The sequence below is a fragment of the Octopus sinensis genome, linkage group LG2 (assembly GCF_006345805.1).
Source record: "Octopus sinensis linkage group LG2, ASM634580v1, whole genome shotgun sequence".
NCBI classification, from domain to species: domain Eukaryota; kingdom Metazoa; phylum Mollusca; class Cephalopoda; order Octopoda; family Octopodidae; genus Octopus; species Octopus sinensis.
Window position 1 is genome coordinate 39509193 of NC_042998.1, and position 26671 is coordinate 39535863.

The window sequence follows — 26671 nt, forward strand, 5'->3', positions numbered from 1 at the left end:
TATCATCTACTCCCCAGTATGATAAAACTCTTGGCTGGGAACCAGTATTATAGTGATGAAGATGTCATATCTGCTGTTGATGACTTCTTGACCAACAGGATGAGAGCTTCTTCACCAATGGGATCCAAGAACAGCAACACTGATGGAAGAAACTTGTGGACCACATGGAGGACTATGCTGAAAAATAAAACTTCATCTTTATCAACTTTTGAACTTCTCAGTTGACCTTCATATATATATATATATATATATATATATACACACACACACACATACATATCTATAGATATACATATATAAATATATCATCATCATTATCGTCATTTGACTGAGAGCTAGCAAACCAGAAGGCTGCACCAGGCTCCAATCTGATCTGGCAAAGTTTCTACAGCTGGATGCCCTTAAACGCCAACCACTCCGAGAGTGTAGTGGGTGCTTTTTACGTGCCACCGGCACGAGGGCTATATATATGTATATATAAACATATATACAGTTTGTAAACATATGCATAAACAGCACCCAGTACACTCTGTAAAGTGGCTGGCATTAGGAAGGGCATCCAGCCATAGAAACCAGGCTAAATAGCTTTTCGGCTTACCAGGACCGAATCCAACGTTGGGGAAGACAGAGATGCAAAAAAGATTGGGGCAGTGGGGGTGGGTCATATTCATCCTTCTTTCTCATTAACTCTTACATTTATACAAAGACAGATAGGAGTAAAAACTGCAGTTCAACTTTCTTTCTTTCGAATTTATAGTAGATTTAGAATTTTTACAATTTTAGATTTTATATTCAGAGATATGAAAACACTTTTAGAGAGTAACTGAAGAGTTAATCAAAATCAATACGTTTCATTTTCACTCTTATTCAAATACCAGTTGGCGATCCATTAGTTTTAATACATTAATGTAAACAAACAACTGATGACATGTATAAACCGTATTTAGGCCAAATATACTTTCTGTGCACCTCATACAGTTCTCTCTCTCTCTCTTTCTCACACACACACATATTTAATGTTGATTCTTTAATTTTATTTTTTTCTGATAATTTCCATTAATTTATCAACGTGTACATGATTAATGAAATCGTCTTCTAGAGACGACTAGATTGTTAATAGAATGTCATTACATAACCCAATTCACAACGTATTCAGTGCTTTATAAATTTACTCAATCCTTATGAAATGCTCGTGTTAGAATAATTCATTTGATAATAAGTCACCAAATTCAAGTCTAAAATGAAATCGTTTTTAATAATACTTTCTTTCTTCTGTTTAAAGCTATGACGAAAAGTCCAGTCTGACCTCTTTAATATTTTAAATGTTTATAAAATCAATTAGTTGTAAAAGAAAGCCATTTAAGTGTAACAAGTTTTGGGGGTAAATTTTTACCCTTTTTTTGTATCCATGTAATTTTTTTAATGCATATTTTTCAAGAAATTTTGCAGAGAAATGTATTTTGAACGTGTAGAATAGGATAATACTGATGAACTTTTGAAAATATTTTTATACTCATTCAGAAAGCAAATAATCAATGAACTCTCTCCTAAAGTACAGATGTAAATATTTTGGAGGAGGTCTTACAAAATGTCCTCTTCCTAATTTTGTGACAACATCGATGCGTGTGTATAAAATTTGAACATGTTCGAAATCTACTCACTAAGCTATCTTCGGAAATTCCAGGTGGATGTGTCGAATAAGATATTAATTATATTTGGGGATCGAGGCCGACATACAATATTTAAAAGTTAAGGAAAATAGTCGGAGTGGGGCAGTAAAAACAAGGTGGACTTAGCCTGCTCAAACACTTGAAATGTTTCTTTTCTTTTTTTATTTACTTTGATAGCAAAAAAAAAAAGAGAGAACCTTAATAAAGCATATCAACAGATACTATAGAGATGTTATGGCCCTTAATAAAGTTTTCAGGAAAAAATTTATTACAGAATCGTAATTTTATTTCGATAAAGATAACACGAGGAGGATGCGAGGGTAAAGTAATTTATAACTTGTTATATATAAATTAAACACATCGTAAATATTATGAGAACTCAGAAGGAAAAAAACATTTCGAGCTTATTGATTGTCTTGTCGTAAAGACTAACAACAACGTCATTAATTAGAAGATTAATTAGAAGATATGCCAAATGTTTTTGTTTTTTTTGTTTCTAATTTACTTACGTTTTGTCTTGATTACTGGAAAGGTACCGTATCCAGGGACATGACTGGGTTTGTTGATATGCATTAGGATCGTCGTGTGAATTGGGTTTCAGGGTTCCGTAACAGAAACAAAACGTGATGAAAACAAAATAAAGGCATGTTATGTTTATTATTGTTGGTGCTGCTAATGAAAAGCCCGAAAACCGACCACGGGATGGTTTGTAACCACCCATTAAGATTCGTACATAATCTTGGTCAGAAAATACTAGCCTAGTCGTCCACTGATGCTCTTATTCTGGTTTACCTGCTTTAAACTCTAAACTCATCCATGTCCTATTTGGATTTTGTTCTTTCGTCACACTAAAAACTGTGTCGGTCGATTTCGTAACTTGTTTCAACTCCGGATTTAAAAGTTTATGACAAACAATAGCATCCGTTAATTTTCTTTTACAATTCGTATAGCTTACATGAGCTGTTTTGATAATAATTTTACATGATTCAGACTGCTTATCACGTTACCTACAACAATCTTCCGATATATCCGTTTTCTTTTGTTTCTCTCTCTCCACCTAAATCACGTCCTTTAATTCCACCTCGGTTGAAATTACACGGTGAAAAATGCAAATAATGACAAGAAGTGCATTAAAAAAAACTATCAATATAATATATTTGTCGGTCACGACAGCCGAGACCAACGTTAAAATCTATGAATTGCTAAATTGATGAATCTCGATGCAACAAAGTGCACGGAATGAAGCTCGTTTAATGACGAAATAGAATTAAGGAGAGGAGTGAGAGGAGACGAAACCCGCGTAAAAACATAAAGAGAGGGAAAATAAACAGAAGCAGAGGAGGAGGAGAGAGGGAGGGAGAAGGGTGAGTGTCAACTTGAGACTGACCTCACGTGATGTTTATGGCTGTCTGCGATTGGTTGAAATCTGACACACACTCCAAAAAAGTTAGGGAAAGCGAGACGTGTCCAGAGTGATGTCACTTCCGCTGCATTATTATTATTTTTTTTCCACAGATTTCTTGACGTTGACTGCAGAAGTTTTCCTTAAACTTAAAATCTCAAATTTTTACATTTGTACATTTGGGGCTCTTTGAAAAGAGGTACATGGCTGAGATTTGATAATAAAAGTTATTTTATCTGCCATAAAACATTTTGTTTTATTTTCACCGCACGTGCTTCGCATGACGTTGTTTCCACGTTGGCAAAAGTTTTGCAACTGATGTCTTGATTTTTGTTTAAAGTTTAATTACATGACTTGTCCAATTTCATTTCCCTAAATTCTGCATCTGATGGAATAGTTGTTATTATTTTTTTGTTGTTCTTTTTTTGACTGGCCTAAAAGTCTGAAAAATTATGAAGTGATTATTGGTATAAGCAAACACACCCCACAGCTCACCCTAGAAACCTGAGGCGTTACAACTGGAAACTTTAATGTTTTAAGATGATAAGATATGGTTTAAGATAGTTTTACTGCTATTTCTACCAAATTCAAAGACCATGTCTCCGTCATTTGTTCGACAATGGCATGTTAATTCAATAATCTGTAAGCGTAATTAATTTTACTTTTTTTTTTTCGCTTAAAAAATATTGTTCCTCGCCTAAGTATTTCAGATATTTGATTTACTGAATAAAAATTATATATGTAGCAAATTACTGAGTTTAGATAGATTTCAAATAAAATATTAACATACTTTCCATTTTCTAGAGATAATTTAAGAGCAAAATTAGAATGTTCTAAAAGAAAAAAACGTAATTAAGATAAGAGGCATCAATGACACCCAAACAATTAATGTTTTTGTTTGTTTTTTTTTATATAAAATTAATTTTAAAGAATACATCTATTTTTTAAAAGATTATTTACGTAAATTAATTATTTTATTATTGTAGTTATCTTTAACCTGATGAGTGACTATATTTATATAAAAGTGATTTTACTACTACTACTAATATTTTTACTATAATCATTACTTAAATATAGCCATGAAACACGTGTCGGTATTCCACCAAATATATACGTTTTATTTATTATTTTGCACATTACTTAATCATCGTTATATTTTTTATCTTATATTTAATCTTTCTATTATATGTAATTTTCTAGATGGTGTAATTTAATTTTTCATTTTGAATTGATAAAAGGTGTTTTTTTTTCTAATTTTATATATATATATATATATATACATACACACACACACACACATATATATATATATATATATACACACATAAATGATTTTAAACCACAATTTGTTATTTCATGCAACCAGTTATTGAAATGCCCATTACTCGAAATACCAATGAAACAAATCCATTTTCAAATGTGTATCTATCAAAGTAATTGTATTTCTGTATATAACTTTGTCTTGCTCCATTGTAAACAAAACAAAATTACGTGTGTGCATGTATATATTATAGTTAGTAGTGGAGGTGGATGCTCAGAGAGTGTCACCACAAGAATACGAATAGCCTGGGCAAAGTTTAGAAAGCTTCTACCCCTACTATTGACAAAGGGTCCCTTGCTCAGAGTGAAAGGTAGATTGTATGATGCATGTGTGCGACAGAGTGTAAGCGCCCTGAGAGAAATGTTGGACATAAGAAGCATCGGATGTGGTGTGCAAGAGAGACGTTTGTGCTGGTATGGTCATGTACTACGGATGGATGAGGAGAGATGTGTGAAGAAGTGCCACTCCCAAACAGTTGAAGGAATTCAGGGTAGAGGTAGACCCAGGAAGACATGGGATGAGGTGGTCAAGAATGACCTTCAAACGTTGGGCTTCACAGAGGCAATGACGAAAGACCGAGATCTCTAGAGATATGCTGTGACTGCAAAGACCCAATAAATAATGTGAGTTCATGGCTGTTTCCTGCACCAGTTTCACATAGCCCTAGCCCATCCAAAGTACCTTGGATTGCAGAACGACCAGCTGTTCTTACCTTGAATCATAGGGTGACCTGCTGTGCTTGAGGAGACCTATTGAGTCAAGTACATAAATATCAAATGGAAATTGTAGTTGTGATACCTATGCCGGTGACACGTAAAAAGTACCATCCGAACATGGCCGATGCCAGCACCACCTTAACTGGCTTCTGTGCCAGTGGCACATAAAAAGCACCATCCGATTGCGGCCGCTGCCAGCCTCCCCTGGCACCTGTGCCTGTGGCACGTAAAAAGCACCCACTACACTCACAGAGTGGTTGGCGTTAGGAAGGGCATCCAGCTGTAGAAACACTGCCTGACAAGACTGGAGCCTGGTGCAGTCTCCTGGCTTCTCAGACCCCGGTTGAACCATCCAACCTGTGCTAGCATGGAAAACGGACGTAAAACAATGATGATGATAATATATATATATATATATAAAATACAAAATGGGACAAGAACACAAAACATTAGGTGATACAAAAATAGGACAACAAAGCATCCAGATAGACAATACATACATACCTAGATATGAGGGGATGCTGAAAAGTTCTTGGCTTGAGGCTATTGCAAAAGGCGTGGTCGGAAGCACAACCTTCTGAGTTCTTTTACAGGGCTTAGAAATGCTGAAGGACCAGTGCAATAAGTGTATGAATTAGAGAGGGGAATATGTTGGATAAAATCATAATTAACTGACCCCCACCCATATTTTCTTTTACCCAAAGCCAGGAAATTTTCAGCATCCCCTTGTGTGAATGAGTATGTGTGTGTACACGCACAATGAGTTTCTTCCAGTTTCCATCAAGCAAATCTACACACAAACCTTTGGTCGGCCTGCAGCTATAGTAGAAGACACCCACCCAAGGTGCCATGCAATGGGACTGACCCCAGAACCATTCAGTCAAGAAGCAGACTACTTACCACACAGCCATGCCTACACCTAAAAAGTGAGATGCTTACAACACCCAGGTTTCCTTAGCAGTCACCCACCTAAGTACCAACTAGGTTTGATGTTACTCAACTTTGGTGATCAGACAAGAAACAGTGCATTCAACATGCTATAAAAGAATTGATATAAATGTTGATCGTTTGATTTCTCTTGTTATAGAGAAGGAAAAAGAGATATACAGAGAGTTAACATAAAAGGCACAGGATGAGTGCACATACAAAGCTTGGTGGAAGGCAATAAGTAAATGGACACTACAAACACAGTGAGGACAGAGTTATACAAAAGAGAAATTTGTTTTATTCAATTTCATTTTAAGGTAATAAATATTTTTGTCTAGAAAATTAGTATTCATATCAACTTTTGCATACACACCAGAAAATTTGATAAACATTCAATTATAATTATGGTATGTATGCCACATTTCCTGACATTAGCCATTGTGACAAATATATATATCATCATCATTTAATGTCCGCTTTCCATGCTAGCATGGGTTGGACGATTTGACTGAGGTCTGGCGAACCAGACTCCAATCTGATCTGGCAGAGTTTCTACCGCTGGATGCCCTTCCTAACACCAACCACTCAGAGAGTGTAGTGGGTGCTTTTATGTGCCACTGGCACAAGGGCCAGTTTGGTGGTACTGGCAACGGCCACGCCCAAATGGTGCTTTTTACATGCCACCTGCACAGGACCCAGTCCAGCGGCACTGGCAACGACATGCATGTATAAATACATACACCCTCCACACACACACTGGCAGAATCAATCCATTTACACATACATAGTCAATTTATCCTTTATCATATATGTTTTTTTTGCACAAACATCATCATCATCATCATCATGGTGTTTAATGTCCGCTTTCGATGCTGACATGAGTAGGATGATTTGACTGAGAACTGGCAAGTTGGGAGGGAGCACCAGCCTCCAATCTCATTTGGCAAGGTTTCTACAGCTGGACGCCCTTCCTAACGCCAACCACTCTGAGAGTGTAGTGGGTGCTTTTTATGTGCCACTGGCACAGGAGCCAGATGGGGTGGTACTGACATTGGTCATGCTCGAATGCTGCTTTTTACATGTCACTGGCATCAGCCAGGCTCGAATGGTGCAGCAAAGATGCCGCTGCCAACATATGCAAATGTGCATCCTCTGGACATCTTGTAATAGTTGTAAACTAGTTTCAAAGAAGCAGTATCACGTGTTTCAAATCTTCTGTAAGAACATGAGAATATTTCCTCATTTTGAAACAGTTCAGGGCTGACAATAGCAAGGGCATCTGGCTGTGGACATTCTGCTAAAATGGACCCTAGGCCACCCATGCAAGCATAGGAAATTGGCTGTCAAAACAATGAGGACATATATGTGCATATGTTATGTATGTGTGTGTGTGTATATATATATATATATATACAAAATAAGAAAATGGAGAAATACACCTTAATCAATAATCAACTACCAGATAATACCCAATCAAATAATTTATTAAACCACTACATATGAACATTAAGGTCAAACATAATAGTATAGAACAAAACAATGTACATCAATGAGTAATATGATACAATAAGTACAGTATGTATAAGTGAATATAAATATAAACTACATCTTACAGCTGTTTCAGTCATGCAGATATGGGTATCTCGTTATGCTCATATTAGCCATGTGTGATAAGTTAATAGTGGCAATGGTAATAGTAATGATGGTAATATTAATAGCATTTTGTAACTTAATATAATGAACTCTTGATTTTGTATATCTGCATTTGAATATAGATTAGATATGTGTGTGTTTGTATATTGTAATATTCTAATATATTCTTTTGACCAACTGTAACCTTGACTATAGAACATTGCTGTATATTATTATGTATATGTATATATATATATATATATATATATATATATGAGTATGGGTATATGCACTCATCTGTATGTGTATATTATATATTATGGGTATGTACCCACTCTTGTATGGGTATACCTCCTCTGATATTCATATTTAGTTTAGTTTGTACTTTATAATCTCTGAAGAGGCCTTGGGATATTTTTGTAAGTGTCTCATTTATAACCACATATTAACTTATCACACATGGCTAATATGAGCATAATGAGATGCCCATATCTGTATGGCCGAAACAGCTGTAAGATGTAGTTTATATTTATATTTATTTATATTCACTTATACATACTGTACTTATTGTATCATATTACTCATTGATGTACATTGTTTTGTTCTATACTATTATGTTTGACCTTAATGTTCATATGTAGTGGTTTAATAAATTATGTGATTGGGTATTATCTGGTAGTTGATTATTGATTAAGCTGTATTTCTCCATTTTCTTATTTTGTATTATTAATTTGTGGTAAAACATTTTACCTTTGCCCATATAATACAATAAATGAATTGCATCGCAATTTTTAACATTTATGTATTAACTTTGTTGGGTGCTTTACTAGCAGTATATTGGATATATGTTATCCCATAGTGGGTTGCACTCACAACCCCTATCTCAATTTATATATATATATACATACTGTTGTGTCTGGGGAGAGTCATTTTCTTTTTGTGCCTTTATGCATGTATGTGCATCTGTATGTATGTATTCTGCATATTCATGTGCTTGCATGTCTGTGTTTGTGTATTTTCTATGTATGTGTGAGTGTGTTTGTATAGTTATGCACTTCTGTCTCCTTGTGTGCGCATGTCTGTGTTTTGCAACTATGTACCATGTTTGTATGTATGGATGTGTATCTCTATATGTGAGGACCCCTATCTCCATATGTGGAGTAAAGTATGTGTGTATATATGGTCATGTGTTTCAGTTTCCATTTGTGTATGTGTGCTTGTCTGATCTTATAACCAATGTACCTATCCGTCTGTATGTTGATCTGTTTATTTTCATATCCTTATGCTTACATACATGTGCATACACACACACATACATCTATCTATCTACATAACAGCCCACTAACTATTCTACTCTACCTGTGTAAACTGTGGGTAAGGGGGTATGATATCTACTATGTATATTTCCTATTTAGTATTGGGGAAGTTTCATTTATAAGGACATACTCCCATATTTGTCTGAGTATTGGGTCTTTTGGGTGCTTGGATAAGATGCGGATGTCAAGTTGACACAAGTTGCCTCCATGTTGGTAGAGTATGGAGGACTGTTTTTTGTCGTCATATTGTCTCAAATGTTCATTTAGTCGTTCCACAATGTTCCTAGATGTCTCCCCTATGTACGTCATGTTCATGTCTTTACAAGCACCTTCTATCAATCTTATGCTGTAAACTACATTTCGAGTTCTACAGTTAATACCAGGGCTAATTCTACATACCATCCAGTATTTCTAGTCTTCTATTCGACGTATTCTTAACTAAAAACAAAGCGTCATCTCTATATAGGCTGCCCTTCAATTCAGGGAATTCCCTACTTAAATTATCCAGTAAATACATCCCTACTAAATCAGTCGCTTCCGCTGAATCCGGCGATCCCATAGTGATGTCAAATAAGTTGGGTGTGTCCTTCCTAGCCCATAATTTGTTATCAAATTCTATGACTGTTTTCCTAACAGTTAAAATCTTGATTTCCCTCATGTTGATGTTAGTATGTCTCCTAGCAAAAATTAAAGCCTGGTTCAGTATAATAGGGTTTATAAAAGAGTACTAGTTCTGGATATCTAGTTGGATAAATTTGTTGTTACTACCATTACTAACCTTAATACCAGAGAACCAATCCAGTGCGCCCTGTGTATTCTTCCAATGACTAAGCTTAATTTTGTTTCTTATAGTTGGTAAATATTTGTCAAGGATTAGTTTGCTTAATTTACCCAAGTCAGATTTGCTAGGACAAATCAGTCTAACTTGTGTATTACCAGGAAAAGTTTCCTTATGGTCCTTAATTGTAATTCTAGGTCTAATAGGAGTAAAGGGTTCAGTTTTATCTTCTAGATAGTAATCAAACATAATTTCCTTAGCTTCTAAATTTAATTTTCTGAGTGTATCAAATGGTACAATCTTATACTTCTTCGTGATTTCTTTATGCAATAACTCATGATATGTAAGAATGTCAATATTGAAAATGTTACTGTTGTTCCTCAATGGGTGGTTTTTAAATTTAATATTTCTGATGGTGTCCCATAATTCCTGCTCGAAGTTTTCCAGATTTTTGTTTGGTGGTGGTGATTTCCTTGATTTGAAGGTATTTCCCATTAGTTTAATTGCTTCCTCATAGTTACTCCTTGTTCGATTATGGTTGAGGTCATTCTGTAACCTTATCTGTATGTATATATATATTTATATATGTGTATATATATATGTATATACACTTATATATATATATGTGTATTTTATTTCATATTTATATTTGCATTTTATATTTTTATAATTGTACTTTATAATCTCTGACGAGGCCTTGAGATATATATATATATAAGTAACTCATTTTTAAGTGCATATTACCTCAATACATATGACTAATATAGGCACAATGAGATACCTTTATCTACAGGCTGAAATAGCTGTAAGATCCATTTTATATGTATTATTTTTGTGGTATTATCTTAAGTATTGATGTATATTGTTTTATTCTGTTAGATTTGGATGTTCCTATTTAAGTAGTTAATAAATAATTTGAATTGGTATTATCTGTAAGTCGATGATTGAAAGGAATCTGTTCCTCCATTTTCTTACTTGTATTATATATATATATATATATATATATATATTGGATCATCCCATAAATAATGCAATTTTTTTCAAATGCATGAACTCGAAATGGGGAGGGGATGGGATAAACTATCTGCATCAACTTGCTATAAAAGCAGGTCATAATTTTACCTTGTTCTTATTCTTAGTGCAAGGAATATTAATGTAGTATATGGGGATTGGACAATAAGTGTAAGCCAGTGTCAATGGTGGTTCCAGAAATTCTGAACTGGAAACTACAGCCTAGAAAACAAGCCTCATCCTGGAAGATCTGTAGAGTTCGATGAGGATATCCTGCAAACCCTGATGGAAGAAAATCCTACCATAACTGTTGAGGAACCAGCAGAGAAGCTTGGATTTGGTCATTCAACCATTCATCAACACCTGCGTGCCATCAGAAAAGTCAGCAAATTGGGTCAATGGGTTCCTCACAACCTTTCCGAGTCTAATCGCACACAGACAGTGAACGTGTGCTCTTCTTTGCAGTCACATCTCACAAATGAACCTTTTTGAACCGAATGGTGACTGGTGACAAGAAATGGGTTCTCTATAAAAATGTCAGGCACTGAAGACAATGGGTAGGGAAATGAGAAACACCAGCACCCCAGGCTAAAGAAGGTTTTCACCCACGTAAGGTGTTGTTATCTGTTTGGTGGGATATGAAAGGTTTAGTCCACTTTGAATTTTAAAACACAAACCAAACAATAACAAAGGAGATGGATCTACTATGAGCAGCTTGAGTGGCTTAAGTCAGTGTTAGAAGAAAAACGACCATCTTCGGTTTCAAGACAAAAAGTGTTCTTCCAGCAGGATAATGCTCAGCCACATACAGTGAGGATGACATTCCAAAGGCTGGAGCAGTTTGCATGGGAAACGATGCCCCACCCACCATATTCACTGGACATTGCTCCATCTGATTATCATTTATTCCGCAGGCTTCATAATCACTTGGACGGAAAAAATAAGAATTCTGTAGACGAGGTCAGAACAGTATTGGAGGAGTATTTTTCATCATGGACAAGTGAATTTTGGAAGAGAGGCCTTGCAAGTCTACCAGATAGATGGAAGAGCATTGTAGAAATTAAAGGAGAGTATATTTTTGATTAAAAAAGAAGTTTGTTTATCTTAATTTTGAAAAGTAAAATTAGTATAAAAAACCACATTACGGCCTCCCAAAAATCAAACTCAAAATTGTAGTTATGGTCAATGCCAGTGCTGCTTGACCGACTCCCAGTGCCGGTGGCACATAAAAAGTACCATCTAAATGTGGTTACTGCCAGTGCAGCCTGACTGGCTCTCGTGTAGGTGACACATAAAAAGCAGTCACTACATTCACGGAGTGGTTGGCATTAGGAAGGGCATCCAGCTGTAGAAACCTCAGTCAAACCACCCAACTCATGCCAGTGTAGAAAGCAGATGTTATACGACAATGATATATATATATATACACACACGCACACACACATTTACTTATATACATTTTATACATATACAAACCCATTCATACGAACACACATATATATATACACATACATACACACAGACTTACACATTCATTCATAATTGGTAAAATAAAGAATTAATTGGCAATGAAATCTGAATGAATCCACCAAATTGAAAACTCATCTCCCCACAGAAAACATTAGGGTCTTACAGATAGGCAGGCAATGGATCACTGGTTTTTATAGTTTTTACATCTTTTAGTTGAAACCTCTGACTTTGCTCTCCAAACCAAAACTGATAAGGCTGTTAATTCAATTTGCTATACTCCCCAATCCCTATTAATTCATTCTAATGTGATCCATCCTTAACAAAAATGACCTGCACTTTTGTAGAGTGAATTCTTAGGCTTCCGACAGTTCGGGTGATTTCTTGATAGCTTCAGCACTCACAGCTATCTGAAAAAGAAAAAAAAAATGAATCTAATATATATTTTGATGTATTTTATTTTCTCAACTACTCAATCAGCAATGTTCCTCAGAATTCTCATTTTGGGACCTTTTCTTGTTGTTCAGCCTCAGCTCAACTATAACTGGAAAAACAGATGATCAAAGACATCATTCATCTGATTGAGCACTAACCTTTCTCTTTTTTTTTTAGCTATGATTACGTCATAGTATAATCATAGTGTATCCATGACTATGTCACCTAATGTGAGTTTCTTTACAAATGAAGGAAATTGCCATGAAAAAAGCACCCAGTACACTCTGTAAAGTGGCTGGAATTAGGAAGGGCATGCAGCCATAGAAACTATGCCAAAGCAGAAAATTTGAGGCCAGGCAGCACATTGGCTTTCCAGCTCCTGTCAAGCCATCCAACCCACGCTAGTATGAAAAACAAGCGTATGATGATGATGATGATGATGATGATATGCATGACTGTATATGTATGTATATATCATCATCATCATCATTTAATGTCCACTTACCATGTTGGTATAGGTTGAACAGTTTGATTGAGGACTGTCAAGCCAGTAGGCAAATCCAGGCTCCAATCTGATTTGGCAAGGTTTCTACAGCTGGATGCCCTTCTTAATGCCAATCACTCTGAGAGTGTAGTGACTGCTTTTTATGTGCCACTGGCATGAGAGTCAGACAGGCGGCACTGGCATCAACCACATTTCGATGGTGCTTTTCACATGCCACCAGCACAAGAGCCAGTCAGGGGCCACTGACATAGACCATGTTCTTATGGTGCTTTTTACATGCCATTAGCACAGGGAGCCAGTCAGGTGGCACGGGCATTGACTTACACTCGAATGGTGTTTATTATGTGCCACCTGCACGGGTGTCAGTCAGGTGGCACCGACCACAGCTACAATTTCGATTGACTCAACAAGTCTTCTCAAGACAGAATACTACTTGAATCTTTTTACCTTATTTTTTGTGTTGTCAAGCACTGTGGAATCAATCTCCTGTGTGTGACTAATTTGCCAAAAACAGTTTGATTTTCAATATTATCCTGTCCTGTTTGAAGTATGTTATTTCTCTGCAGTATGACATTGTCATAGCTTTGATCAGTATATGTAGGGTATGATCAGCTGCTGCAATGGTCAACCAGCAGTCTTTCAAGTGTTATACATATTGAGACAAGCCATTTGTTTACCCCTAACTTCCTCAGAGACCACCAGTAATAAGATGAAGGATTCTGTTGAAGGCTTTCTCCAGATCAACGAATGCCAAGCACAATGGTTTACTTTTAGCTAGATACTTCTCCTGTAGGTTTGTCACTAGGAAGATGGCATCTGGAGTACTCTTCCCTGGCACAAAAACCAAACTGCATCTCATGCAGTCTAATTCCTAGATTAGTCTAGTTCCTAATCAATTAGGCTATAACTCTCTCTCTCTCTCTCTCTCTGTTCCAGCAGTTCAATACATCTATAATTGTTTGTATCTAAGACATCAGCTTTACTCTTGTAGCAGCTAACTACAATACTACTTACATTGAGGATGACACCTCTCTGGATAATCTGATTAACTATACAAGTGACTAAGGTCACATCCTATTCCACCGAATAGCTTAAGCATCTCAGCAGTGATTTCTGGTGGTCTAGGGGTTTTTCCCTGTCTTCAAATCCTTTATTGCCTCATCTACCATACTGCTATCAACTCTGATGGATGGTCCCTCTGTTGAGGGTCAAAAGATTCTCTTTTTCCACATTTAATAACCTTTCACAATAACACTTCCATACCTCTTTCTTCTCAGATTTCGAGCCTGTCTTTTTGCTTTTCTAACTCTGTCCATCTCCTTCTTTCACCACCATGTCACTCTCAGCTTGACCAAGACTATACATCATCCACAGATTTGGTCTGAAGCTCTCAGTAGGTTGTCCTGCAGGAACATTCACTTGTCTTCCATACTATATGTCTCTAACTCCTCCTCCCTCTCAGAAGTTTCCATTAAAATGTCTTAATTTCTGCCGGTTTGCCGAGTCTTCAAACTTCCATAACCTCTTTTTCCAGACCAGATTGTTCCTCCAAGTCCTTCTAGCTAGAAATGTAGGATAAAGTGGTGCTTCTCAGGCGAATCAGCTGACCCTTTTCATCCCGTACCCTTTTCTGCAATTCCTGATTCTTCACCACTGCCTACAGTGGCAATGGATGGCATTTTTGTGTCGTGACTGCCTCTTGACCAGATGACCTTGGAGTGATGCAATTCCCAGGGCTGCAATGTGAGTTCAAGGTGTTGAAGTTCACCAAGTCTTGCAACTTGCATTAGTTCATGCAGGTAACTGCACACTTCATCGATTATTGACAAAATCTATAACTTTTTATAAACGATCCTTGATCAGAACATAGCTTAGCAACATATGATATGTTGTAATAATCTCTATTATATACATGGATGAATGTTATGTCAATGAATTTACTAAACACTAGTTTCAGTCTATTTCTTGAAAAATATTATCATTTTTTTATGGTACAGCTACATATCATCATCATCATCATTTTTATGTTCATTTTTCCATGCTTGCATGGACCAGACAGAATATGGTGAGGTAGATTTTCTATAGCTGGATACCCTTCATGTTACCAATCCTCCTAGCAAGGTAACATTTCCCCAAGATCAGTTTTTCACAGAAAACTGGAACAAACAACACTGCTTGTGATGTATGAAAACTCAAGTAGTGCAGTTCTCCTGAACAACAGCATTGGAGAATTCTTCAGGACAACAATGGGTTTTCGACAAGGACGTATCCTCTCTCCAATGTTTTACAGCATCTTCCCAGAGAACATCATGCAGGAGACACTTAAGACTGCCACCTGTCTGTTTCTATTGGAAGATGGTCCATTTCTAATCTGCACTTTGCTGATGACATTAAACCTGTTAGGAAGCAGCGGAGCACAACTACAGGAGCTCATCACCAGACTGCAAAAAGTAGCAGAAGTAGTGTATGGGATGAAGTCCAGAAAAGAGCAAGATCATGGTTAACAGTAACAAGCAGAGACACAGCAATCAACATCATGCTCAACAGAGAGGTGGACCCCTACAATGACCTAGGATTCACTTTTCACTCTGACCAAAGACAGCAGATCTCAAAAGTGGATAACAACAAGACTCAGTTCAGCCCCTGGTGCCATGAAGAAGCAGAACAACCTATGAGGCAGCAATTTCGTTAATTTTCCAACAAGACTCAGAGTGTGAAGACCCTGATGATTTCAATCTTTCTGTATGGGTATGAGAGCCAGACTCTTACAGCTGACATGGAGTGAAGAATGTAGGCGTTTGAGCACAAGTGCTTTGGAAGGCTATTACGAGTCCTGTACGCAGAGCACAAAATGAACAGCTTTGTCAGGCAGCAAATCAACAAATATACTGGCAGACAGGAACCACTCCTTACGCAGGTAAAAAGACAGAAGCTTGCCTGATATGGTCACGTATCCCACCAAAACGTCCAGTTGAAAACCATTTCTCAGGGTGAAAGAAAAGCAGACAGAGAAAATGCAGGTTTGACAACATCAAGGACTGGATGGGTCACAACACAGAACTTGCTATGCATGACAGAGAATGGGGGCCAATGGTGATGGCTGACTATGAAAGTGTCTAGAGTGGTATCCCAATGATTGGCTGCATCAGTTAAAGGATCTTGATGATGATGATATCCTTAGGATTACAGCCAATTTGCAGCCGTCATCATGAAATAATAATTTGTGTGTATAAGTTATTTTACATTTTTCAACTGCAAAGAATTCTGCATTATCTTCCTCTATAGTGGATTCCTATGTGGTCTGCAAGCTGGATTTGCTAGAGAAGCTTTCCACGATAGCCACAGGATCCTTTGAATCTATATATTGCACTACAAATTTTTATACATATATATGCTGGTAACAAAGGGCCTCTCACTCAGAGTGAAAGGTAGACTGTATGATGCCTGTGTGCAAACAGTCATGCTACACAGCAGTAAAACATGGGCTGTGACTGCTGAGGACATGCGTAGGCTTGAAAGAAATGAAGCTAGCATGATCCACTGGATGTGTAATGTCAGTGTGCATACACGACAGTGTAAGTGCCCTGAGAGAAAAGTTGGGCATAAGAAACATCAGATGTGGTGTGCAAGAGAAACGACTGCACTGGTATTATCATGTGATGTGTATGGATGTGGACAGCTATGTGAAGAAGTGTCAAACCCTAACAGTGAAGGAAACCTGTGGAAGAGGTAAAACTAGGAAGACATGGGATAAGATGGTGAAGCACAGCCTTCGAATGCTGGGCCTCACAGAGGGAATCACAAGTGACCGAGACCTTTGGAGATATGTTGTGCTTGAGACGACCTGGCAAGCCAAGTGAGATTGTAGTCATGACCGAAGCTTGTGTCTCATAACTGGCCCCTTTAAAAGCACTCTTCAATCATCAGGCAACATGCTGTGCTTGAGCAGACCTGTTGAACCAAGTGAAATCATAGTCATGGCCAATGCCAGTGCTACCTGACTGGCACCTGTGCTGGTGGCATGTAAAAAGCACCATTTGTGCGTGGCTGATGCCAGTGCTGCCTGACTAGCACATAAAAAGCACCATTTGAGCATGGCCGATGCCAGTGCCATCTGACTGGCTCCCTGCCGGTGACACATAAAAAGCACCAATTACACTCTCAGAGTGGTAGGCGTAGAAACAAATTTTTATATATATATATGCTGTAGAAACCTTGCCAAATCAGACTGGAGCCTAGTGCAGCCTCCTGGCTTGCTAGTTCTCAGTCAAACCATCAAACCCATGCCAGCATGGGAAATGGATGTTGAACAATGATGATGATAATGATGATAGATTTATATCTTTTGGTGTATATTGTTGAAGGATGTAAAAATCAGTAAACGAGTGTTGTTTCTAAAGACACCCCCATCCATTCCCAACTTGCTTATGTTGCTGTTTCCATTAGAAATACAGACTGATCCACTGACAATTTGTAACCCACAATATTGCTTGGCTTCACACATTGTTCTGTAAAATATGTAACATAAAAAAAAAAGTTATTTCAAATTTCAACTCACTTTTTCAAAGAAAGCATTATAGTCTTTCAGTTTTTGTTCACCTTTTATAAGGTTCTTCTGTCGCTCACATACAATGGTTTGTAACTGCTTGTTCTCTTCTTCCAATTTGCTCAACATAGTCTGTAAATTGTCTCGTAATTTCATCTTCACTGGCATCGCGTGTGCACGGATGTCGTCATCAACATTACCCGTAGGACGCCTGGCAACAGTAATTAACTTAATAATTAGTAAAACATAAAAACACTGCCCTGAATTGTTACCTGGGGGATGTATGTATGGCTGTATGGTTGGATGGATGCATAGATGTGTGATTGTGTGTATATATATGGCTATGGTTATGTATCTCCCTCTCAATCTGTCAATCTCTCCATTCCCTCCTCTTTTCCTACTAGGGTAGCCAAATATCTCTTCTACAGTAAGACACCTCTCTTTATCCCTCTAATATACTTCAGCCTCTCAACTGGCACAAATGAGAGTGGAACCACTTTCCACAGATGCACTCTCCCTCTCTCCCAGCTGAAGAGAGGTCTTCATTTCACAAGTTACTCGGCAACCCTGCTAGTGTTGGTGCCACACAAAAAGCACTCACTGAACTCTATAAAGTGGTTGGTGTTAGGAAGAAGCGCATCCGGTCATGGAACCATGCCAAAGCAGACAATTGAACCTGGTGCAACTCTCCGGCCTTGCCAGGCCATGGATTGGTGTATGCAGGGTTAAGCAGTTCTCCCTGTGACATAGCATGAGGTTATGTACAGCTGCAGAGTTAAGAAGTTTTCTTAGCAAGTATGTGGTCTTATGTTCAATCCCTCGAAACAGCAAGTGTCTTCTACAGAGCCATGGTTTCACATTTTCTTTCTGAGTTCGAATTGCAAGACAGAAACAGCAGAAAAACCATTCTAAGCGTGTTTATCATCATCATCATCATCATCGTTTAACGTCCGTTCTCCATGCTAGCATGGGTTGGACGGTTCGACCGGGGATCTGGAAAGCCAGAAGGCTGCACCAGGCTCCAGTCTTATCTGGCAGTGTTTCTACAGCTGGATGCCCTTCCTAACGCCAACCACTCCGTGAGTGTAGTGGGTGCTTTTTACGTGCCACCTGCACAGGTGCCAGGCGAGGCTGGCAACGGCCACGGTCGGATTGGTGTATTTTATGTGCCACCTGCACGGAAGCCAAACGAGGGGGTGCTGGCATCGGCCACAAGTCGGATAGTGCTTTTTACATACCACCAGACCAGGGATCCTGGCTGGTTCAATTCGATTTCGATTTCGATTTTGCTTGCCCCAACATGTCTTCGCAAGCAAGGGGGTTGGCATGGGTGCCTGTCGTACGGTCAGATTGGTGTATTTTACGTGCCACCGGCACGGAAGCCAGTGGAGGCGGCGCTGGCATCGGCCACGAGTCGGATAGTGCTTTTTACGTACCACCAGACCAGGGATCCTGGCTGGTTCAATTCGATTTCGTTTTCGCTTGCCCCAACATGTCTTCGCAAGCAAGGGGGTTGGCATGGGTGCCTGTCGTACGGTCAGATTGGTGTATTTTACGTGCCACCGGCACGGAAGCCAGTGGAGGCGGCGCTGGCATCGGCCACGAGTCGGATAGTGCTTTTTACGTACCACCAGACCAGGGATCCTGGCTGGTTCAATTCGATTTCGCTTGCCCCAACATGTCTTCGCAAGCAAAAGGGGTTGGCATGGGTGCCTGTCGTCGGATGAGGTTCTATATCGACTTCGCTTGCCTCAACAGGTCTTTGTGTCCAAGGGAGGAAAGGCATTCATAAGTGGGCTGGGCTCACTTGTCCTGCCTGGTCTTCTCACGTACAGAATATTTCCAAAAGTCTCGGTCGCTGGTCATTTCCTCAGTGAGGCCTAAAGTTCGGAGGTCGTGCTTCACCACCTCGTCCCAGGTTTTCCTGGGTCTACCTCTTCCACGGGTTCCCTCAACTGCTAAGGATTGGCACTTTCTCACACACCTATCTTCATCCATTCTCGCCACATGACCATACCAGCGCAATCGTCTCTCTTGCACACCACAACTGATGCCTCTTAGGTACAACATTTCTCTCAAGGTGCTAACGCTCTGTCGAGTATGTACACTGACATTACACATCCATCGGAGCATACTGGCTTCATTCCTCACGAGCTTACGCATGTCCTCGGCAGTCACGGCCCATGTTTCACTGCCATGTAGCATGGCTGTTCGTACACACGCATCATACAGTCTGCCTTTTACTCTGAGCGAGAGGCCTTTAGTCACCAGCAGAGGTAAGAGCTCCCTAAACTTTGCCCAGGCTATTCTTATTCTAGCAGTTACACTTTCAGCGCACCCACCCCCACTACTGACTTGGTCACCTAGATAACGGAAGCTATCAACTACTTCTAGTTTTTCCCCCTGGAAAGTGACGGAAGTTATTTTCTGCAGATTTTCGGAGGTTAATGCTCCAGAGCATTTGCCACATACAAAAACTATCTTCCCAGTTAGCCTACCTTTGACATTGCTGCACCTCTTATGTGTCCATAGCTTACACTGGGTACATCTTATAGAGTTTCTACCAACACCTTTTCTACAGATCGAGCAGGGCCATCTTCCTGAAGACATTTGTGGATTGTCTACCTTCCTACTTATTAGTACTTTGGTTTTAGCTAGGTTGACTCTAAGGCCCCTCGATTCTAAACCCTCCTTCCACACCTGGAACTTCTCCTCCAGCTCTGATAGTGACTCAGCAATAAGAGCAAGGTCGTCAGCGTAGAGGAGCTCCCAGGGACAACCTGTCTTGAATTCCTCCGTAATTGCCTGGAGGACTATGATAAATAGGAGGGGGCTGAGTACTGAACCCTGGTGGACCCCAACCTCTACTTTGAATTCTTCTGTGTACATGTTGCCAACCCTAACCTTACTTACGGCATCTCTGTACATGGCTTGCACAGTCCTCACCAGCCATTCATCTATCCCCAGTTTCCTCATTGACCACCAGATAAGGGATCGGGGGACCCTATCAAAAGCTTTCTCCATGTCAACAAAAGCCAGGTACAGGGGCTTATCTTTGGCTAGGTATTTCTCCTGCAGCTGCCTTACCAGGAATATAGCATCAGTGGTACTTTTCCCTGGCACGAACCCAAACTGCATCTCATCTAAACTAACTCTCTCTCTAATTAGTTGGGCTATGACCCTCTCCGTAACCTTCATTACTTGATCCAACAGCTTGATACCTCTGTAATTATTTGTATCTAGGGCATCACCTTTACCTTTGTAGCAGTTGACTAGTGTGCTGCCACACCAGTCATTGGGTATGACTCCTTCGTGTATCACCTGGTTGACTATACGGGTGACCAGGCTATAGCCGACACTGCCAGATATTTTGAGCATCTCTGCAGTAATTCCTGATGGGCCTGGGGCTTTCCCTGTCTTCATGCTTCTAATTGCCTTAGCTACCACGGAACTATCAACTCGGATAGCTGGTCCCTCTGTTGGGTCAACATTCGGCAGACTCTCTTTATCCCATTCATTTTCTTTATTCAGCAACCTTTCATAGTGGCATCTCCAAACCTCTCTCTTTGCATCCTCATTTAGCGCAAGTGAACCATCATCCATGCGAACACACTTCTCTCCTACCACATCACGATTCTCTCTCACACACTGTCTTGCAACACGAAATACCTTAAGTCTTTCATCCTCACGGCTCAGAATATTGGCAAATTTTTTCTTATCCGCTTCCCCTCTGGCTAGATAAACCTGTCTCCTAGCTTCCCTTCTGGCTGTCTGATACAATTCCCTGCTACCACCATTCTTCCAGTCCTTCCAAGCCTGTCTCTTTTGTCTAATAGCCCTGTCAACCACAGTGTTCCACCACCATGTTACTCTGGGTCGAGATGGTACTTTGCTCCATCCACAGATCTGGTCAGTGGCTGTCAGCAGATTGTCCCGTAGGAATCTCCAGTTGTCTTCCACATTTAGTGAAGCTATATCCCCTTCTATTTCGTCAAAGGCCTCGAGTAGTATGTCTCTAAATCTCTGTCCATTTGCAGGATGTTTAAGCTTCCAGACCCTTCTCCTCCAAGCTGGTCTTCTTCTGGGCAACCATTTAGCTCTGATCCTGAAGTCGCTAACCACTAATCTATGTTGGGGAGTACATTCTTCGCCTGGAAAGGTTTTGGCATTTATAATCAGCCCTCTTTCCCTTTTTCTGGCAAGGATGTAGTCAATCTGGCTGGTGTGTCTGCCAGAACGGTAGGTGACTAGGTGAGAGGTGGGTTTCCTGAAGTTGGTATTGCAGACCATAAGGTCATTTGCATCGCAGAACTCCAGCAGCCTGGTTCCCTCCTCATTACGAGCCAAAACCGTAGCCTCCATGGACGCCATGGAAGCCCCCGACATGTCGTCCAACATGTCCATTGAAATCACCTGCCACAAAGAGAAGGTCACTGTCATTTGTCAATGAGGTAGTCCGCAATAGGGTGTCATAGAATTGGTCTTTTTGTCCTTCCGGTAGCCCTGGTTGAGGGGCATATGCCGAGATGATGGTAGCTGTCCTATGGTGAAGGACTAATCTAATTTTAATTATTCTGTCACTTACTCTGACTACCTCGATTACCTTACCTACCCATTTCTCCGCAAGAAGTATACCCACGCCCCCGTCCCCGTCAGTGTTCCCTGCCCAGAAAATCTTGTACCTGTGTTCCTTGTGTGTGCATATTAAAGCAGGGCTTCCACCAGCAAACAAATATGTTCTGTCAGCCTGAACAAAGGCATTCAGTAACTGCTTGAGGTCCCTGTGTAGTCAGACAGCTGGAAGGAGAATGGACAGCACTGAAATCCCTTGGCTAGTATTCATTTTCAGCTGAGAAGATTGGAGTAACATGGAAAAGAGTGCCTTGCTCAAAAACACAATGTATTGAAGAGGCCTTGCAAGTCTGAGCCAAACACTCTTAACAACTAGACCCCCATACATCTTCAGACATCATGTAATAGACATGTCACAAGGGACTCTTCCCTGCCTGGAAGAAAATGAAAGAACTGTCTCCAATATTTCACTGGTGTTGTATCAACAATAAGTGAAAAACAAAGATGATTCAGGTATTATACCTTTATGTGTGTGTACACACACACATATATATATATATATGCACACACACACACATTATATATGTGTGTGTGTGTGTGCATGCATACATATTATATGTGCATACATATATATATATGCATATATATATACACACACACACAAACATATATATATATAAAACCGAGAATGTCTGTCTGTCTGTTTCCCTAAAACTTGAGAACTACACAATCAATTTCATTCAAATTTTACCTTTCATCCTCTATAACTGTGGAGGGAACTTAGACTCAGAAGATACAGAACAAGGAGGTGAAATACGATCATTGGATATTGAGTGTCACATAGGCAATGACAAGTGATTGAGACCTTTGAAGATTTGCTTCAGAAGAGACATCAAGCCAAATGAAATCATAGTTATGGTCAGTGCTAGTGACACATAAAAGGAATCTGTACCAGTGGCACGTGAAAGGCACCCAGTAAAGTTTATGGAATGGCTGGCATAAGGAAGAGTATTCAACTGTAGAAACCAAACCAAAACAGGTAGGGGCCTGGTACAGCTCTCCAGCTTACCAGTTCCAGTCAAACTGTCTAACCCATGCCAGCATGGAAAGTGGATGCTAAATGATGATGATGATATATGGATCCTGCTGGGTTTTTAGCAACCCTCCTCACCAAGCCAGCCTAGTGGGGTGCTGGTTTTGTTGCCAACAATCCAAGCATGCCACAAGTTGTACTGGATTGCATGTTACCAGTAGCACTCTTGAGATACCTCACAAGTGACCTGATACAAAACCTGTCGAAAAGACAGTTGAGTCTAATGCATGTTCAAAAACTATCCAGCAATAACATGGCTACCCCCACTCAGCTTTGTCTCTAGGAGAAGGTCACTCAGGTATAAAACCAGATATGCAGGGAATGGCATTGGACATTTTAGGGATCTTTTGTTCATGCTTGAGATCATGGCGCTCCCACATTCTTGAGCCTATGACCTGTATTGACACTGGATATCTTGCCCTCACTCGTCTCTGGATCATGTCGGTAGGGTGGAGAGGGTCTGTGAGATACAATGCAAGCTTTATTGGACCTGAAAGTTTAGGAAGTGCAACATTCGCTAAGGTGACTATTGAATGCCCAGTCGAGTAGGAGGGTGTCACAGTGAACAGGGAAACTGCAGAAGTGACTGCTGGCACAAAGATCTCGTGTACAGGCATTGCTGGCATTTTGCTTGGACAATTGTCAGTGATGGTCTTCCTTCATCACAATCATCGTGTGTGTGTGTGTGTGTGTATACATACATATGTACTGGTGCCATGTAAAAAGCACCCAGTCCACATTCTGTAAAGCAGTTGGCATTAGGAACAGCATCCAGCCATAGAAACCATGCCAAAACTGACAACTGGAAGCCAGGTAGCTTTCTGGCTTGCCAGCTCCTGTCAAACCGTCCAACCCATGCCAGCGTAGAAAACAGATGTTAAATGATGAGGATATATGCACATACACATCATCATCATCATCATCAACAACAATTAACATGTTTTCTATTACCAAGTCTCCTACTGTTCTTATTGTTCTATTCCTGTCACTATACTCTCATCCAGATTCTCTCTTTCTCATGCTTTTAACAATTGAAAATAATTTAGAGTTAAGAGGACTTCCAGTCTGCTGAGAACAAGACAACATTTCCAGAGCCAGTGGTACCATAAGAAAAATACACTTGGTACACATTGTAAAGAGGTGAGTATTAGAAAGAGCCTCCAGCTGTAGAAACTCTGTCAAATATGGAAATGTATCAGTGGGACTTGGTCCTGCCACCCACCTAGAAAGGGAAGTGATTCCAACCATGACTTACCAGAGTAGATGTCATCATCATCATTTAATATCCTTGATGGCATGAGCAGGAGGGCTTCACAGGAGCTGGTAGGGCCAGATGCAGCACCAAGCTCCATTGTCTGTTTTGCCATAGTTATTACAGCTGGATGCCCTTCCTAATGCTAACCACTTTCCAGAGTGTTCTTGGTGCTTTTTACAAGGCACCAGTACCAACTGGGTCCCACTGCAACAGTGCATACCCCAACACCCGGCCACCTCTGATAATCATTTCAAATTTCAGCACAATGCTGGCAATTTTGAAAGGAAGAGGTTAGTTAACACAAGTGACCCCAGTACTTGACTGGTATTTTATTTTATTGACCCTAAAGGGACGAAAAGGCTGGATTTGAACTCACAATGTTAAGTACCAGAAATGCTGCAAGACACTTTTTTCTGCCATTCCAATGATTCTACCAATTTGCTTCCAGCCCACCTCTAATAAATACATCGACTCAAGTCAATTTATCATTTTACTTTACTTACCAAGCTACATCCGTCTTTTGAGCTTTGGAGGATTTGATTCTTTTGTTTAAATCTTTCATTATTTCCATCAGGTTTTCCTCTTCCAACATTGTTTCAATCTCCATCTAATTTAGAAAACAATGAACAAAAAATTACATTTTACAGAAGCACAAACATACACACAACACACACACACACAGAACAAAAATAAAATAGAAATACAAAGTAAAGAGCTATGTAACAACCATGTCTTTATGAATGAAGAATATGTATTACTTAACCCCAGCTCAGCCTTGACCGAGCAGATCTATTTTGAAAGGTAGTTGAGTTGTGAGACCTTATGTGTTCAAGATGTTTCTTTTTCTTTTTAAGATAGCAGGACCTGACTCGAGATTTAGTTGCTTTTTTCCAGCAAATTGAGCAACAATGTAGAAGCAATGCCATTAGGATGAGCAGCAGTAATATTACAAATGGCAGAGAGAGGGGGAGAGAGAACAATGATATTAGATATCATTGTAGTTAGAGAAAGGAGCAAACAAAAGCTGAAAAATACACAGCAAGAGGACAGGATAAAGATGCTTCCTTAATTCTTACTCAACCATGTCTTTCATTCTACAGTGAGGACAAAGAGTCAGTGCTGATAATTTATTGTAGTGGCTATGTGGAAACGAGTGGTCTATTGGTTAGGGTGTTACGTTCTTGATCACCAGATCGTGGATTTGCTTCCTAGACTGATGTGTTCTTGAGCAAAACATTTCAAGTTGTACTAGTGTTGTGTGGAGACCAGCACGACAAAGAATAGACCCAACATTTCCTCTGCAAGTCATAAAAGGCGACTGAAAAGAGGTCAAGGTAGGATTTTCACTCTGACTTTGAAAAACCCTCACCAGCAACAACTACCCAAACAGCCCCATAGCTTGGAGGGTTGTTGCCAGAGTGGTACAAAGATATCATCTACTAGGAGTAGGGAATCCCTAACAAAATGGTGGATGCAGTGATGCACTGCTACAGCACATGCCCCCCCACCCCCATGCTACCATTTCTACTGCTGCTGCTGCTGTGAGTTTATGTCACTCAGGTGATTAGCTTTCTTTTAGAAGCAGTCAAAAGACATTTGTGACTGTAGCAGCAGAAGCAGCACTATTTCAGGTGCGAGAAAAGTTTTCCACTGCTGATGTTGAGTTTTGTTAAGTTCATAGTTGATATAGAAAAAAGAATGCAGGCTTTCCTGAGTATGAAGAAATTTCAAGATGCTATTGGTTCTAGAAATGAGGAAAGAACAAGGCTACTTGGCATTCTGTGATACACATGATTTTGATGATCTGCAACACTAATTTCAGAAAAGCAATCAAGCACCCGACTCTTTATAAATTTGATAAACACACAATCAACAGATCAACAGCCAATCCTCAATATAATATTATTTGTACGTGTTCCCTTGGCAACCAATTAAAATGATCTTGGAGTTAGAGGTTAGGGTTAGCATTTAAAGGTAGAGACTCATTGCCAACATTAACCTGTTGTTTCCTTTCATCATCATCAT

The 26671-nt window shown here is 39.5% G+C and overlaps 2 protein-coding genes across 2 annotated transcripts in view; both read right to left on the minus strand.

The window, feature by feature from the left end:
* The window catches only part of LOC115223006 (eukaryotic translation initiation factor 2-alpha kinase), a 65695-nt gene extending 62776 nt beyond the window's left edge, over nt 1-2919 (minus strand). The window contains exon 1 of the mRNA XM_029793433.2: nt 2180-2919. Within this exon, the coding sequence (XP_029649293.1) occupies nt 2180-2391 (212 nt within the window). The 5' untranslated portion in view covers nt 2392-2919. The remainder of the gene's footprint in view (nt 1-2179) is intronic.
* Nucleotides 2920-12437: 9518 nt separating this feature from the next.
* Nucleotides 12438-26671, minus strand: part of LOC115208766 (polyamine-modulated factor 1-like) — a 30341-nt gene continuing 16107 nt past the window's right edge. Inside the window, exons 3-5 of the mRNA XM_029777085.2 lie at nt 25150-25253; nt 17739-17937; nt 12438-12650 (exon numbers count right to left, since the gene is read on the minus strand). Of these exons, the coding sequence (XP_029632945.1) occupies nt 12597-12650; nt 17739-17937; nt 25150-25253 (357 nt within the window). The 3' untranslated portion in view covers nt 12438-12596. The remainder of the gene's footprint in view (nt 12651-17738; nt 17938-25149; nt 25254-26671) is intronic.